Source organism: Eptatretus burgeri, chromosome 4 (genome assembly GCF_056783735.1).
Source record: "Eptatretus burgeri isolate ZD-2024b chromosome 4, Ebu_testis_v1, whole genome shotgun sequence".
NCBI lineage: Eukaryota > Metazoa > Chordata > Myxini > Myxiniformes > Myxinidae > Eptatretus > Eptatretus burgeri.
In genome coordinates this window covers 74,274,938-74,293,349 of record NC_140964.1, presented here as the reverse complement: position 1 = coordinate 74,293,349, position 18,412 = coordinate 74,274,938, and the positions used below count along the sequence as shown (strand labels likewise).

Here is an 18,412-nt window from a genome sequence, read left to right as displayed (position 1 = left end):
ACAACCTGACCATGAAACGCGTTGGTACACGTTTACATAGTACCTACAGCAAGTCACATATCTAATGTGGCTTGACCTGACAAAAAAGGGAGTAATGGCAGACAGAAAGATACAGTATCAAGGAAATTGAAATGGAAGGTTCTGATGTGTGTAACGTTGGCCTACCTTTACGGAGGAAGAATGTGACCCTGACAAGGAGATGACAAAAAAGGCTGCAGGTTTGTGAGAACTGGGTCAGGAAGATTGTGGGAGTGAAGAGGGTCAATAGAAGGAGGATTGATGAACTGAGGGAGGAGGTTGGTGTGCAGATGAGCTTGACAGAGATTCGTGAAATGCTGGCTGAGATGAGCTGGACACTGCGGATGGGGGAAAGAGAGAATGGCAAAGCGAGTGGAGGGTTGAGGGAGAATGGTAGGAGGAAACGAGGTAGACTGTCGTTGAGATGGGAGGATTGTGTGAGGAGGGATATTGTTGTGGAGGGATGGGAGGATTGTGTGAGTAAGGTGGAGAGAGTTTGCTCAGGACAGAGGGAATTGGAGGAGTATCATGGTCCAGGTAGGGCAGAAGCTTGGTGTCATTGGATCTCACCCCTTATAAAGGGAAGAAGAGGAGGAGGAAAAGAAGATGAAGTTGGGAAAATGCCTCAACTGTCATGCCAAATTCGACACCGTGTGTGCTGTTGATGAAATAGCGAGTGCGCATATGAAGTGGCTGCAGTGGGAGACAATTAAGCAGCGGGTACCAAAAATGGTCAAAGATGGAACTGTTCAAGAAGCGTTATCCAAGTTGTGCAAGCAACTTCCTTTCTTTACCTTGCAGACATTCATTTAGAGGGAACTCAGGGATTTTATTCGAGGAGCGACACAAGGCTGCTGTTGGGTGTTATGTCATTGTTCAAGTTGACTTTGCTCAGAACGATATTTTGAGAAAGCAGAATGAAATTCACAGTGTAAATTGGAGCCACCTTCAATTTACTCTGTACCATATGCACTTGGAGAGACAGTTATGTCGTCGATTCTTGCGTTATTTTCAGTGATTTCCTTCAACATCGAAAATATGCTGTGCAGCATCAATCGGTTGACTTTTCCTCAATTATTTGACATTCCCTTAATTTGTGAGGAAACTTCAAAGCTTCCTCTGCAAAATTATCAGAACATTGACATCAAGGTGATTGAGTTTTTCACAGATGGGGCAGCAAGTCAGTTCAAACAATAATTCATGTTTGCAAATCTCTCATTTCTCCAGGAACCTTTTTGGAATTCAATTATCCTTTAAATTTTCTGCAACCTCACATGGTAAAGGCGCAGTTGATGGCATTGGTCGTGATATCAAGTGGAAGATGTGGTTTGATAATCTGGCCGGTACACCAGTGTTAGATTCTGAATATTTTGTTCAAGTTGCAAATATATTGTTACGAATTCTGGCCCGCCTGGCGTGCGAGCGATTGCGTAACTCCAATCGCAACCGCGTCGCCCACCGGACGGACAATTCAGTCGTGTGACCCTCCTGGAACTTCCGCCAGGAGCCATTCACGGGTGGGGGTTTAACCTCACCACGATCGTGCCAATTGCCCACCCGCGCAGGATAGGGTTGCTCGCCAAATTCGACCAACCGGAGTACCTGCGTGAGTAGTCGACCGGGCGATCGTACCTCGCCGAAGGTCGGCCTAGGACACGAACTGCTTAAGCGGTCCGTTCCATGCTACAGTGATAACCGAGCGGTGTTATCGCCGACCTCGACGGATGTGATTCTCTTCTTTACTCGGTGTTCAAAACCCACAAGGAATTTATTCCGCGATTCAAGATGGCACTTTCAAAAGGGAAAAAAGACGACAAACGGGATACATTTCACACAAGGACATTTATTTAAACAGCACACGTATATACAGCCAAGGCAGTCATGCAATGTACAGGCACATAGAAGCAAAAGCAATACCACCGACTACGATTATTATTTACAAGCACAGTCACTTACACAGTTTCGACTTGGCAGGACACGGCGCCACAGCATGCATACGAAAACAAAGTAAAACCCTCCCCATAGGCAGTGAGGGAGACCGGGTTCGTAAACCTTTATGGCACGGGACCTGGAGGACCGAACGGGTCCCGTGAGACCGAAGGGTCTTACCCGTGCCTTCGTGGCGCGACGGTGGGCAGGTCGCGATGTCGACTCCCCACGGCCTTGTGTAGCCGCGCCTGACCTCGGGCCCCTGGCCTGGTCAGTGAGCTCTCTCCGGCATTGCTGCTGGTGCTTTCACGACCCACGACCGAACAAGAAAAGACTGAAGGGCAGAAGGGGCTTCAGGACCAGAGAGAGAATGGATGATGGACCACATGGCGAGAGCTCATGGACCAGAGAGCGAACGGATGATGGACCACAGGGTGAGAGCTCATGGACCAGAGAGATAACAGATGATGGACCACAGGGCGAGAGCTCATGGACCAGAGAGAGAACTGTTGATGGACCACAGGGTGAGAGCTCATGGACCAGAGAGAGACCCTCGTGCGTGTCCGCCCTTTTATAATCTGAGGCTCCGCCCTTCGCCCCACCCCGCTTCTGGCTCCACCTCCTTTCTGGAAGCTTCCCAAAAGGGGGCGTTCCCTCACCCCGACCGCCTCGCGCTGTTCATCCACCAATCGGCGGCGAGCTGCCCTCCCCCTGCCTCCGTCACACTCCTCGGAGAAACAGGCGGGAAAAAATCCGTGCGCCCATCGCAACTCTTTTGGTTTCTTTTTTTGTTCGACGGTTTTCAACGTGGCTTGTTGCTTGCGTGGAGGTTTGTTCAAAATAACAATAGAAAAAGAAAAACGGCTATCTCAAAGAGTTGCAGCCCGGTGAACATGAAGAATCCCCTTTAAACAACGGTGGGGAACTATCTGCACACAAACTTAGCATCATAACTGATCTAAGGACCCTTTATGGTGTATTGCGAATTTCCACAGCCGTAACAATATGCTGCAGGAAAATTGAGGTGCTGTCTGTCACATTAACAGACATTGAAAAGATAATCCAGAACTAGATGAATGCTGGCAGTCTGGAACATCGTTACCAAAAATACAACAAACGCATGAAATGAAACCGGTGAGTTGATTATGTAGTTGAGGCTGCCATGTACTCAACAGCTGAGCACTTTGAAGCAATCGATCTCTTTCCAGCGTATGACGCCTGTACGTTCAATGACTGAACTGAGGAACCAACTCGGTCAACCCAACATGTATCCTGGTGACTTCGTCACCGTTCAGTATAGCTCCAAAAAGTTCACCATATTTGTAGCCACTCGCAGGGCTTGTGCGGAACGCACATGGAACAGAACATCCGTTGTGCCCCGTGAGCTCCCACCCACATCTGCGGTCACCCCGCCCACTCCGACCATGCCTTCAGCACGACCCCCGCATGGCACATCCTGTGCGCCATGCGTCACGCCGTATTTCTCGGCATAGCCCATCTGCATGTCTGGCGGTCTGATGTGCACACTCCCTGGGTCCCCACGTGACCCCTACCTGCAGTCTACTGTGCCCCTGATAATCCGCACAATTAGTATAGGAACACCGTGGGAATTTGCCTCAGTTCTTGGCTCGTTTTTTCAAAGGCTCTTTGGTTATCCATTTAGCGTCCCAATTTGCTTTGCTATTTTGTCCCTCTCTATAGGGCTTACCAGAGCATGTTCTTGCAGAGGCTTGCTCCTGCAGTTTCAGCCTTGACTCCTTGATTTTCCCCAAATGCGTACCAGCTCTGAGTCCTGGAATTCTTGTGCTTTTAAAGTTCCTCAGGGAGGAGTGGTTCTGGGGCCCGCCCCTCAAACACGGTGCGAGCTTTGGTGGGTGCTGCCTCCCCATTGGTGCATTCCTGTCACCCTGTGGTACCAATTGGCCGAGCCCATGGTTCTGTAAGGGAGCTCACAACCAAGCCTGCCCATCTGCGGCACTTTGTTCTGCTGTTTCTTGCTTATTGAAGAGATTCACACTCCTGGTCTACGCTGCCTTATTATGTGCGTAATTGGATTTGCAGTGAGTCATAATGTGGCTTTCTGTGAGGTGTAATGTGTGTTGCAAAAGCATGTATCAATGTGCTAGACAGACACACACACACACACACAGGCAAACGAGAGGAGGTTTTAATAAGTGAAGAATTACAAAAGGGGTTCACATGCTATACAAACACAATGCATTTCCCTGTCCACTGATAAGAGGGTAGGGGTAATTTAGCGAAACAAAATTGTTAGATATAACAACACAAGGGCAACCTTGTATGTTGGATGTTTCTCTCCGGGGTCTTCCAAAATGGTAACAATATATTTTAAGCTGAGTTATTGCTTAAAATGTTCCTAATTTTGCGTTAGCTTATTTATCAACCCTGGAATTGTATGAATAATTTTAGGGCATCTGGCAGTCACTGAAAGTGACTCGTCACTCCGTTATGGAAATTTTGTAACTCCATAATGGGCAACATTTGATTTTATTCTGCAATATTGGGAGATGTTTGAGAGTTCCAGAATACTTATCAGGGTGTTTCATATTGCAACTTTTTTACGCTAGTCAAGTTGGCTACCCGTCGTAGCTTTCCAATATTGATAAAAACCCCACTCGCCGATTTTTAGAATTTTCCTCCCAAAAATGGCCGCCAGCGGCCATTCTTTCGAAAATGGCGACCTTTTTTGCGTTTTGACACAGAAATCGACTCCGACACCTGCTAAAATACGTTAATGTTACTTGATATGTGTATGTTTGTCGATGATTATGATTGCTATGTCTGCTAGCAGTCGGGGACTAGACATTAGGCATCCAATATGGCGGAAAAATCCAAAATGGTGTCCAAGATGGCCAATTTTTGGCCACTGGAAAGTTGTTCCCTCCGATGTGGGTTCTAATATGTCTAGTTATAGGTTTTTGGGTGTGCTGAATTCGTTTTTATGCTCTAAAATGCAGTATATCTGTCACAGAGACGTCTGCGGGGGTCATGCTCTCGCGTTAAGAAGTAGTTCTTGCAAGTTCGAAGAAGAATCTTGAATATTCTCGCCCTCATTGATATCAGAAAATAACAATTAAATATTCGAATGTCAAACATGTATTTATTTAACATGTACAGTATATACACGAATTACTCGTATACTAATGCCATTATGAATGTTCTAATATGAATATTCTTGATTATCGAGGCTGATAGGCACGCATACATGAATTAATATTAGAACATTCATAATAGCATTAGTATACGAGTAATTCGTGTATATACTGTACATGTTAAATAAATACATGTTTGACCTTCGAATATTTATTTGTTATTTTCTGATATCAATGAGGGTGAGAATATTCAAGATTCTTCTTCGGACTTGCAAGAACAAATTATTAACGCGAGAGCATGACCCCTGCAGACGTCTCTGTGACAGATATACTGCATTTTAGAGCATACAAACGAATTCAGCACACCCAAAAACCTATAGCTAGACATATTAGAACCCACATCGGAGGGAAAAACTTTCCAGTGGCCAAAAATCAGCCATCTTTGACGCCATTTTGGATTTTTCCCCCATATTGGATGCCTAATGTCTAGTCCCCGACTGCTAGCAGACATAGCAATCATAATCATCTACAAACATACACATATAAAGTAACATTAACGTATATTAGCAGGTGTAGGAGTCGATTTCTGTGTCAAAACGTGAAAAAAAGGCTGCCATTTTGGAAAAAATGGCCGCCAGCGGCCATTTTTGGGAGGAAAATTCTAAAAATCGACGGGTGGGGTTTTTATCCATATTGGAAAGCTACGACGGGTAGCCAACTTGACGAGCCCAAAAAAGTTGCAATAAGAAACACCCTAATACTTATGCTGGAAGTGCAATCAACAGTGTCTCTGTCTATAATTTTGCTCGAACCTTATTGCCACGTGGAGAGCTGACTTAAAATAAATGTTCATGTTGTTTGATTTCCATCAAAAGACAGTCATGCCAGAATGGACTTTCTTTTCATGAGTTGACATTTCCTTAATTTGTAGGAATTTCTTTAGTATCCTCATGAAGCAGAAATTGTAGCATATCGTAGTGAATAGAGAGCAGGAATTGCATGCAATGGCTTGGGTGCCACAAGCATGGATGATGAGAGAAATGACTCAAATTGTCACTCCATAACGTGTGAAATAGCTCAAGTGGCAATTCAGATCAATGTCATTCCTACTATCAATATTGATTTCTCACAGTGCTGGACTAACATACCGACAAGATGAGTGAGATTGTGATGGAGCAGTCAAAATTAGGGCTTTACTACAACAGTGGAAAATGCAATCTTTTATTCTGGCCATTTGGCTGCAGTTTTAAGTCGAACCTGCTGTAGTCAATAATGCAGGCTTATTTATAATCGCTTGCTTTGAGTATCATGGTGGTATGACTGCTGGTGTCAGCAATTGTTTCCTTTGGTGTTGAACAGGGATGCTTTTAAGTGGTGATGGTGATGACCAAGGTGAGGGTGGTGTCGCTGCCATTGTGGTCGCATTGTTGGGTGTAATCATCATGGATTTCTGCCTGGACGCCTCTGAAGGGCCAATACGAGCCTACCTGCTTGATGTCGCTGAGACCTCGGAGCAGGATGAGGCCCTGAGTATCCACTCATTTGCCGGAGGTAGGATGGGGTGGAAGTTTTTATTATTATTTTATTTTATTTCATTATTTTTTGTCATCTTCCTTATATATATTTTTAATGTTTCTTGGGAAAATCGGAACAGTGGCTGTGAATATAATGTGGTTATTAATTATAACAAGAGCAAGAATTGCTTTGCAATACATGTCCCCAACTGGTCCCAATGAATGTTTGGGAGAGAAAAACTTGTTTCCATTTAACGCATGCTCCAGCCGATACCGGAACCAAATTGAAGAAGTAGAAATTCTCTAACGCACCGTATTTGGGTAAATTCAGCAAAATAAAAGGAGAGCAATTTTAATTTACTGATATCTTTTGTTGATTAGAAACCAATAAATAAAACTATGATAAACTGGAGATAAAATTAGTTTGCTTTAACGCACGCTCGAGCTGATACCGGAACCAAAATGAAGAAGACGAAACTAACCCACCATGCTTCGTTCGTTTTTAGGCTTTATCTCTTTCATATTAAAAATAACCCGATGTTCATGAAGCAAAAACGTGCGTATGGCTTATGTGTACATTTCATACATCGGGGTTATATACCTGGAATCATTCCAATTGTACTGGGCCATGGACTAACGTGCAGGCCTGCCGATCTGTGCTGCTTCATGCAATGGCGGGAAATTATTTTATTTGGGTGGATCCATGCCAGCTGTCCAGTTAATGGGTGTAAAGCAGTGGGGTGGAGTCAGGGTAGCTGAACACTGACCCGTGTGTGTATATATATATATATATATATATATATATATATATATATATATATATATATATATATATATATATATATATATATATATATATATATATATGTATATGTATATGTGTATATATATATATATATATATATATATATATGTATATGTGTATATATATATATATATATATATATATATATATATATATATGTATATGTGTATATATATATATATATATATATATATATATATATATATATATATATATATATATGTATATGTGTATATATATATATATATATATGTGTATATATATATATATATATATATATATATATATATATATATATATATATATATATATATATATATATATATATATATATATATATATGTGATATTTTCGAAGTCTAAAAAGGGCATAACTCTCTGTGAAAAATTGACGAAATGCTCCGAAAATCGAACTTGTTCTGTAACTTATCATAATAAACCCATGCACTGACTTTCAGTTGAATATGTTAAAGGGTATGGGGGAAAAAAGTCTGAAAACCCACAGGTGGAATGGATGGACAGACTGAGAGCAAACCTCTCATCCCCTCTGGTGAAACCGGTAGGGGACTGATAGCTGGCAAATAACTCATCCATATGAACTGGTTAATTCCCCCACTTTATCTATACTGTGTGTGTATTTATATAATTGTGTATTATATATGTATATGTATATATACAGTATCTCAGAAAAGTGAGTACACCCTTTACAAAAATGTACATATTTTGTTGAAACTTTTTACTTGATGTATTATCAACACAAGACTCAAATAAATGATAGAGTAGACATTCTGTCATACATGTATTAGTACAGGCCCAAAACATTTATTCTGTGGAAACAATGTGGCGTACTGGGCATATCTGTGAAAAAAGGGGGGGGGGGTGGGGGAGCAACAAAAGTGAGTACATCCGATGTACTTTCTCACATTGAAGTGTTCTCGTTTTCAGTATTTTGTATGTCCACCATTGTTTTTGAGCACAGCAGCTATTCTACTCGGTATGGAGTTGACCAGTGTCCCACATGTCTTTGCTGGGATCCTGTTCCACTCCTCTGCAATGACTTCTCGAAGTTGCGTGATGTTGGACAACTTTCGTCCCTCGACCTTGCCTTTCACGATGCCCCACAGGTGTTCTATTGGGTTAGATCAGGTGTTTTGCTTGGGCACTCCAACACATTGACCTTCGACTTCTTCAGAAAGGCCGTTGTCTGCTTGGAACGATGCTTCAGATCATTATCGTGCTGAAATACAGCTCCTCTACCAAGTTTTCGCAGGGAGGGTAACATCTCCTTCAGGATGTCACAGTACATCGTAGAATCCATGTTTCCCTCTGAACTTGAGCTCTCCAGTACCGGCAGCACTCATGCATCCCCAAACCATGACACTACCACCACCATGCTTGACAGTAGGGATAATGCACTTGTCTTGGTACTGTTCTCCAGGTCGCCGCCAGACACGCTGCACTCCATCAGATCGAAACAAATTGATCTTCGTTTCATCAGACCATCGGACATGTTGCAATTAGTCCAGGGGCTTGGATTGATGTGCGTCAGCAAACTGTTTGCGAGCTTTCTTGTGGCTCTGCTTCAGGAGAGGCTTACGCCTTGGATGACGCCCATGCAATCTGATACGATGGAGTGTGCGACGTATGGTTTGCGCACTAACAGACAGGCCAGAAGCTGTAGAAATCTCTTCAGCAATCTTGGCGGCACTTTGTCGTCTCTTGGAGGACTAGATTCTGAACTTGGCGAACAGTACGTGCAGTCATCTTTGCTGGTCTGCCCTGGCGAGCGCAACTTATTGTTGTACGCTTGTTGGAGAACCTCTGGATGACCTTGGCCACGGTGTTGGGGCTCACTTTCAAAGAAGCACTGAACTTCTTGTATCCTTGGCCATCTTTATGTTTGGCAACGATTCGATCTTTGACATCTTTCGAGAGCTCTTTTCCATGAGGAGCCATGCTGCTTTCTCAATGGCGATTGTTACAGTATTTCTTATGCAATTATTTCCTCAGCAAGCGGAGAGACAATTGCTGCATTGAGTGCACTTCTTCACTTTTAACATACCAGGGAGGTTGCAGCGCTATGGACATTGTGTGTATTGTTTGGTGCATATTTGTACCTTCAACACTCTTTGACTTAAATATGCAGAAAATGATTAAAATGGAAGCTGTTTTACCATGCTTGACGAACTTCTTGTGCAGACAATAGCAGGGGTGTACTCACTTTTGTTGCCTCCTCTTTCAGAAATATTCGTAATATGCCACATTGTTTTTATGGAATGGCAGTTTTGTGCCTGCATAAATATTGCAGAAGCAGCATAGCTGCTTAAAAATTTACACTGAATTATTTACATAATTGTGAGGAGTGTACTCACTTTTGTGAGACACTGTATATGTCTACTGGTTCACGAAAAAAAATAAGTGACCACGATATTCGTTATTGGTGTGTGTCTGTCTGTCTGTGTGTCCCGAGCAAAGCTCCGTGGGTTTTGATCCGATCCTGATAAAATTTTGGTGGGAGGTTTATATCATGATCTCATTGTGTTTTCCTGAGAATGGGCATGGTGCGCCCATTATGGGCGGAGCCATGCCCAAAAAAGATGTGTTTTTATGGGGTTGCTGATTTCAATTTGCATCTTCTCCAAGGGGGTTTGTCGAATCTTACGGGTTTCGGTATTTGGTTAGTCCAATGGCACCTGCAAAGCCCCACGGAGCTCGATATTATTATTATTATTTTTTTCATTTTCGTCCCAAGGTCAAGGTCACAAGGTCACGAACTTAGAAAATTTCGAATATTGACATAAATTATCTTCTCCGAGGGGTTTGTCGAATCTGGCAGGGGTTTTGGTATTTGGTTAGCCCAATGGCACCTGCATAGCCCCACAGAGCTCGATTTTTCATTTTCATCCCAAGGTCAAGGTCACAAGGTCGTGAACAAAGAAAAATTCGAATTTTGACATAAAAATCATATGACCGCCCAAACTTTGAGAGCTTGGATGACAATAATCTTTATGCATAATCTTGAGGTCATTCCCCACTTAAAGTCTTGAAACCATATTGCTCAATCTCGAACACCTTGCCCGTGGCTCCCCCTTCAAGTTTGTTTTTACGCTGATTTCATCAAAGTATGGATAAGCCGAGGAGTGCGAAATGCCATATAGCCTATATGATGTTATATTGTTCCTGGAATGTTCCAGAGGAAGTTTTGCACCAAAGGTCATAATCCTTGACCTTTGACCTTTAAAGTTCACAAAGGTCAAATTTTCAAAGTTGTGGTAATCGAACTGAGTTTTCGACCTTCTTCGACGAACTAACTCCAATAAGCTATAGCACGTATCCTGTTTCCTTATTTTAATGTCCACAACATTGTTTTGTGACCTTTAAAGGTTATGCAAAGGTCAAATTTTGAAAGTTGCTGAACGAAACCGGGTTTTCGACATTTTGCAGCTAATAATCCGTCACTCGTACCACATCCAGTTGATCATTTTTATAACTTGGTCAAACATTATCACATTGTCTCATCCTTGACTTCTGAAACAATCAACATCGTCAAATACTGCTCGTGAACCATCGTCGTCTTCAGACTTGTGTGTATCTATATCTTCTTCTTCTTTCGGCTGCTCCCGTTCGGGGTCGCCACAGCGGATCATCCGTATGATCCGCATAGTGATTTGGCACATGTTTTACGCCGGATGCCCTTCCTGACGCAACCCTGGTCGCCTCTTACGACACAGGGATATGATACACTTATTTTAACCGGGGTATACACCGGACCAGTACACTGGTACTCACTTCGCCGACCTCGGAAGGATGACAGGCTGAGTCAACCCCCTCGTGTATTAATTCAGTGGCCCAACGGGGCTTGAACTCCGGACCTTTTGGATCCCAAGCCGCTGCCCTAACCACTGTGCCAACACCAGGCGTGTGTTTGTGTGTGTGTGTGTGTGTGTGTATGTGTATATATATATATATATATATATATATATATATATATATATATATATATATATATATATATATATATATGTATGTATATACATATACATACATACATACATATATATACACACATACATATATATATATATATATATATATATATATATATATATATATTTTGTTACGGCTGTGGAAATTCGCAGAACACCATATAGGTCCTTAGTTCAGTTATGCCGATAAGTCCGTGTTCAGTTAGATTTCCCCACCGTTGTTTAATGCGAATTATTTGTGTCACCCGGGCTGTGAATCTTCAGTTAGCCGTTTTTCTTTTACCATCGTTATTTTGGACCAACCACCTTTTCCACAAGCGCCCAACCACACCACCATTGCAACAACCACGATCACCTCAACCACACCACCAATCACCATCTCCACAACCATGCTACAACCCTCTCCGCATCAAAAACCGTTTCTGCCATGGAGAAAGAAGAAGGTGTTCCGATAACGCACGGATTTTTCCCCTTACTTTCCCGTGCTTCGGGATGGGGGAGGGGCGAGTGGAGGGAGAATAAAGAAGAGTGACCGGAAATGACTGCTATGAAAAACCCCGACACACGAGGAAAACTACCCCCTTCTGGAAGTTTCCCGCAGGAGCTGGAAGGAGGGCGGGCGGGAAGCCAAGGGGGATGAAAGCCCGCGCTGGAAGAGTGAAGGGGGCTGTTGAGCTGTCTTGGTCTATGGGTTGGTTGTTGGTCGGGTCGGTGGAGGTCTCGGTCTGGGTGGAGCAGCGAGTCGGTGGAGGTCTCGGAAGTGTGGAGTTGTGGGCAGCCGCGTTCGAGCCTGGAGTCCCCGCAGTCGGTGAGGAGCTTGAGAGGGTCCAAGTCGGTGAAAGTCGGCGGCCTCTTAGAGTTCCTTCAGTCAACCAAGCTCCTTGAACATAAAGGCCTACGGGTTCATTCTGACTCCCTTGTCTGTGAGGGGGTCTTTTCTTTGCTTTTATTTGGGTGGATGTTGTTGCACTATGTCCCACAAGTCGAACTGTGTAAGTGCTTGTAAATAATAATAATAATAGACGGTTGTAGTTCTTCTTGTCGTGCTTTTCTTTGCCTTGCATAAATGTATACGTGCATGCCTGCATACGTGCTTGGTAATAAATGTCCTTGTGTGAATGTTGACCCATTCGTTGTGTCCTCTTTCCCCATTGAACCGCCCTATTGCTCTCGGAATAATAGCGGGCTTTTGAATAGCCGATAAAATAATTGGGTCCAGCGAGGTCTCGCGATAATACACCGCTCGGTTATCCCAGAACGGAATGAACTGCTTTAGCAGTTCGTGTCCGAGCAGGCCTTGCTGAGGTACGGTCTCTCAGTCGGCTGCCCGCGCGAATACTTAGGTATATCGATTAATTCGGCGATTGACCCTGTCTCGCGCGGGTAGAATATTGACTCGGTCGTGGTGTGCGCTTGGAGCACACCTGTGACTGGTTTTCGGCGTTGTTCCGAAAAGTCGCGACTGAATTGTCCATCCGGTGGGCGAGACGGCCCCCATTGGCTAAAGCGGCTGTTCGCATGCGGGGCGGGTGGTAAATTCGTAACTATTTATATATATATATATATATATATATATATATATATATATATATATATATATATATATATATATATATATATATATATATATATATATATATATATATATATTGTTACGAATTTGGAAGCTTACAGCACACAACATTCAGAGTCCCTATAGATCAGTTATATCGGTAAGTATGTATTTCTAGTTAGTCCCGTCCCTAGTCTAATGGGAATTAAATGTTCGTGTGCTGCAGAGTTATTTTTGTAATTAGGATTTTACATCCACAACGACAACGCCATCTTCGCTCTCACACAACAACACTCTGCTCGCAGCATTCTTTGTGCGCTTGCCAGCAAGTGCGCATGGGCGGAGTCTTACAGAGGCATGGCATCCCTCTTTAGCCAATCGGCAAAGAGCGGGCGTCTCACCCGCCCCGTTCCCGACTCGATACCATCGCCATTACGCAGGTGGCCAGAGGTGAGGAGGTGGGCGTAGCCACAAACACCTCCGCTCGGGACTCCACCCAGAAGGGTGGGAGTTGCCCCGACTACCGTGGGCCTGTCCAATGGAGGACGGCCAGGGAATCACGCGATGGGTCCGACCAATGACTAGGCGAGTGACCAGGAGAAGAAGCCCTCCCTCCTGAGGAGAAAGAGTGGTTCTCTGGACCAGTGTTCAGATAGAGGACAGCAGTTCGGAGGATCGTGGCAACTGCGGCAGACGGTCGGAGATTGGCTTGGTCTGGACCAGTTTTTCGGGAGGCCGTGTGATCGTGGCGACTGCGGAGGGTTCTGCAGACAGTCATGGTGGTAGTTGGAGTGGTCTGTGCTCCTTTGGAGGGCAGGTCTGGTAGTCGAGCAGCCAGGATCCTAAGCCGTGGACTTGGGGTTTTGGGTTCGAGTCCAACCAGTGGTTCGGAGTCGGTGTGGCCGCACGAAGCGGACAGGTACCCCGGGCCGGCTTGACCGAGATAGACCACGGGGTGTGTGTGTGTGTGTGTGTGTGTGTGTGTGTGTGTGTGTGTGTGTGTGTGTGTGTGTGTGTGTGTGTGTGTGTGTGTGTGTGTGTGTGTGTGTGTGTGTGTGTGTGTGTTGCTATCCTGAAAGTAGAATTGTAAACTGCTTTTGTTGTACATGATTTGCCTTGCTTTAGTCGAGATAACTCTGCTCTTTGTGTGTTCCCTCCCTGCCTCTTGTAAATGAAGATCCCTATTGTTAAATGTATCAGCTCATTTCTGTGTTTCTCTCATTGGTTTAGCATGGTACGTGTTGGGAAATTGGGAAGAGGCAAATTGTGCATTTGGACCGACGGACTTCGGTAACCATCCGCTCGGGTTACGCATGGTTCGAGCACGCTTACGGCTCGTTCCGCTCGAGCTCCGTCGAGGGTGAATTTCCCCGGTAGTTTGGACGATGTGGGTATTTAGGTAAATTGAAATTGGCAATCTACCCTATCCCCGCGGAAGACCTATTGGCGATCTTTGGTCCGATAAGAGACTCGGCGGCTCCAGAGTTATCCGGGCTCCAGAGACGACCTATACATTCCGGGTGTTTGGTGGAGCCGACTCTACTGCTCCATCTAGCGGTCGTGCTCGCCGCCGAAACTCGGCCCCACAATGTATATATGTGTGTGTGTGTATATATATATATATACACACACATGTGAATATACGAACTCGAACTATGCGTAACCCGAGCGGAAAAGGTACGATTATTCGGGACACACACACACACACACTCGGACACACAGACACTCGGACACACAGACACTCGGACACACAGACACTCGGACACACAGACACTCGGACACACAGACACTCGGACACACAGACACTCGGACACACAGACACTCGGACACACAGACACTCGGACACACAGACACTCGGACACACAGACACTCGGACACACAGACACTCGGACACACAGACACTCGGACACACAGACACTCGGACACACAGACACTCGGACACACAGACACTCGGACACACAGAATCTCGGACACACAGAATCTCGGACACACAGACACTCGGACACACAGACACTCGGACACACAGACACTCGGACACACAGACACTCGGACACAGACGCACGCGGACACACACACACACGCACACACCCACACGCGGACACACACACACTCGCACACACAGACACTCGGACACACACACACTCGGACACACACACACTCGGACACACACACACTCGGACACACACACACTCGGACACACACACACTCAGACACACACACACTCAGACACACACACACAGACACACACACACACAGACACACACACACACAGACACACACACACACAGACACACACAGACACGCATGTATATATATATGTTGTTGTTCGTCTTTCGGCTGCTCCCGTTCGGGATCGTCACAGCGGATCATCCGTGATAATCCGCATCCTGATTTGGCATAGGTTTTACGCTTGATGCCCTTCCTGACGCAACCCTGGTCGCCTTTTACGACACAGGGATAAGGATTGGGTTTCGCCATGATTCCGGGCTGCCTTACACCCTCTCATTGTACAGCCCAGTGCAGAGCTCTGTCCTCAAGCGATCCTCCAACCCAAGCCTCCGAAGTAGCCGGATTACAGGCGCACGCCACTATGCCCGGTTATATGTATATGTATGTATGTATGTATGTATATATATATATATATATATATATGTATATATATATATATATATATATATATATATATATATATATATATGTAGCCTGGTGTTGGTGCAGTGATTAGGGCAGCGGCTTGGGATCCAAAAGGTCCTGAGTTCAAGCCCCGTTGGGCCACTGAATTAATACACCAGGAGGTTGACTCAGCCTGAAATCCTTCTGAGGTCGGCGAAGTGGGTACCAGTATATTGGGCCCGGTGTATGCCCCGGGTAAAAATAGGTGTACCATATCCCTGTGTCGTAAGAGGCGACCAGGGTTGCGTCAGGAAGGGTATCCGGCATAAAAATTAAGCCAAATCACCATGCGGATGATCGGGATGATCCGCTGTGACGATCCCGAACGGGAGCAGCCGAAAGACGAACAACAACATATATATACGTGCGTGTCTGTGTGTGTCTGTGTGTGTCTGTGTGTGTCTGTGTGTGTCTGTGTGTGTCTGTGTGTGTCTGTGTGTGTCTGTGTGTGTCTGTGTGTGTCTGTGTCTGTGTCTGAGTGTGTGTGTGTCTGAGTGTGTGTGTGTCTGAGTGTGTGTGTGTCTGAGTGTGTGTGTGAAACAGCCGAAAGAAGAAGAAGATATATATATATATATATATATATATATATATATATATATATATATATATATATATATATATATATATATATATATATATATATATATATATATATATATATATATATATATATATATATATATATATACATATATATATATATATATATATATATATATATATATATATATATATATATATATATATATACATACATACATACATACATACATACATACATACATACATACATACATACATACATACATACACACATACACACATACATACATACACACATACATACATATATATATATATATATATATATATATATATATATATATATATATATAATATACACATAAACATACTCTCAAGTCCTGAATCAGCATGCATGCACGCTTATTTTTTTCGAGGTGAAAATCCCCCTGACACGGCCTCTATTCGGGTCTACACGCTTATTAAAAAATCGTTATTGACACCCTCAGGTCATATTTACACCAGCGAGCGTGTTGGGTGACAATGTTGTCCCGTCGAGAGATGTGTCGTCTTTGCTCCAGAAATTCCTTCATCTGCCAACGATCTCCACCATGGGTTTGGGTACTGTACCGCATCAATGCGGGTCCCGTCGGTTGATTCGTTCGGCTGCTTGAGTGTAGTGCCACTGACTCTCCCACACCGGAGAAGTCCTGCACTTACGTCACGGTTTACTTGTATTTCAATCGTTTCGTGTCATTGAGACGAGATGGAAAAAGAGTCTGTCCTGACGGATATTGAAATGGAAGGAGGTGAAGAATTAGACGAGGCATCTGCTGATGTCAGCGGTGGAAAGGGTGAAGAGATATCTGCCGATAGTAGTAGCACTGGAAAGGATGCATTCAGGGATCTTTAGCGACAGTACACCCTCGAAGAGAGAAAGTCGCTTGGAGAACTTTGTCATAAATTCAAAGCAGACTTCGACCGTGAGTACGCAGCAGGAAAGTTGATGTATGATAAAAAGAAGAAGAAATATGTATGGCCTCTCCCAAAGGAAGGGTTCATTTCCAGAGCTGTCTGAAAATTTTCCATCGTTGACAAAGACGCCATCATCAGATCCTCGATTTAGAGCGGCTTGTCAAGTTGCCGGTCGTGCCTATCATCAGTTTGGAAAGAGCGAAACCGAGGTTGCATTATCCAAGAAGTCGTTTAGAGCCCCTGGTGCTGGTAGGAAGCAGAAAGCCCCAGAGGTCCTTCAGGCTGCATTCGAGTGGTTCATCGATGTCCGAGGAAGTCTGAAAGGCAGGCTTCCAAGGTCTGTCTTCAAAGCAAAGTGCCAGGAACTGTATGAGGAGTGGCTGAATGCGCAACCTGAAAAGCCACAACAATTACTAACTTTTTCCAACAATTAGATTCTTTACTGGATGAGAGAATACCGTGTAAACCTTAAAAAGCCAAATAAATATTTCAGCCTCTCACGCGACAAAAGAACCACAGGGATCATAGAATTCTTGAAGAACATCTGGCGTGTATGATGGTATTTTACCTGCATGCATGGTAAAATCCATGTTCTATATTTGTCACATTTATGGTTTTTCCACCCTGCCCTCTTATTCGGACCTGCACGCTAATTAGACTTTTTTGGATTTTCCACCCTACACACTTATTCCGCCCTCTACTCTTGTGAAAATTTGGAAAATGCTCCACCCTACACGCTTATTCAAACCCCCACGCTTATTCGGGACTTGAGAGTATACATATACATACACACATTATATGTGTATATATATATATATATATATATATATATATATATATATATATATATATATATATATATATATATATATATATATAATACTTCTAAATATTCAATAACATGTTACAAAAACTCCAAGATTTGCTTGGCTTTCAAGTGATCCCATCTATATGTGGAGGCTGAAAATAAGTTATATAAGGCTTGTAAAAAACTGAAATATGAAACAGACGCAAGGCAACTGCTGGCAGCTGATGTTCCTACAAGGTTCAAGGAGTGACCTGCACAAAGGACATAATATGCCAGGGGATTCATAGCCTTTATTCTGGCTTGGAGACCAGTGTAAATGCCAGACATATTGGCAGCATTGTCATAACTCTGGCCCCTCATGTCACGCAAATCAAGATCAACATCTTCGATTAATTGTACAACAGTTGAGGCTATGCTCTCTGCACCATGGTCATGTATGTCAATGAACTTCAGAAATCGCTCAATAGGTTTACCGTCAGGTTTTACATAACAAACGATGAATGTAAGTTGGTCAGTAT

General features: G+C 43.8%; 1 protein-coding gene across 3 annotated transcripts in view; it reads left to right on the top strand.

The window, feature by feature from the left end:
- LOC147028361 (polyamine-transporter SLC45A4-like) overlaps positions 1-18,412 on the top strand; it is a 103,653-nt gene that overhangs the window by 35,764 nt on the left and 49,477 nt on the right. For all 3 annotated transcript variants that reach the window (XM_085878681.1, XM_085878683.1, XM_085878682.1), the window contains one exon: positions 6,420-6,611. In XM_085878681.1, the coding sequence (XP_085734807.1) occupies positions 6,420-6,611 (192 nt within the window). The remainder of the gene's footprint in view (positions 1-6,419; positions 6,612-18,412) is intronic.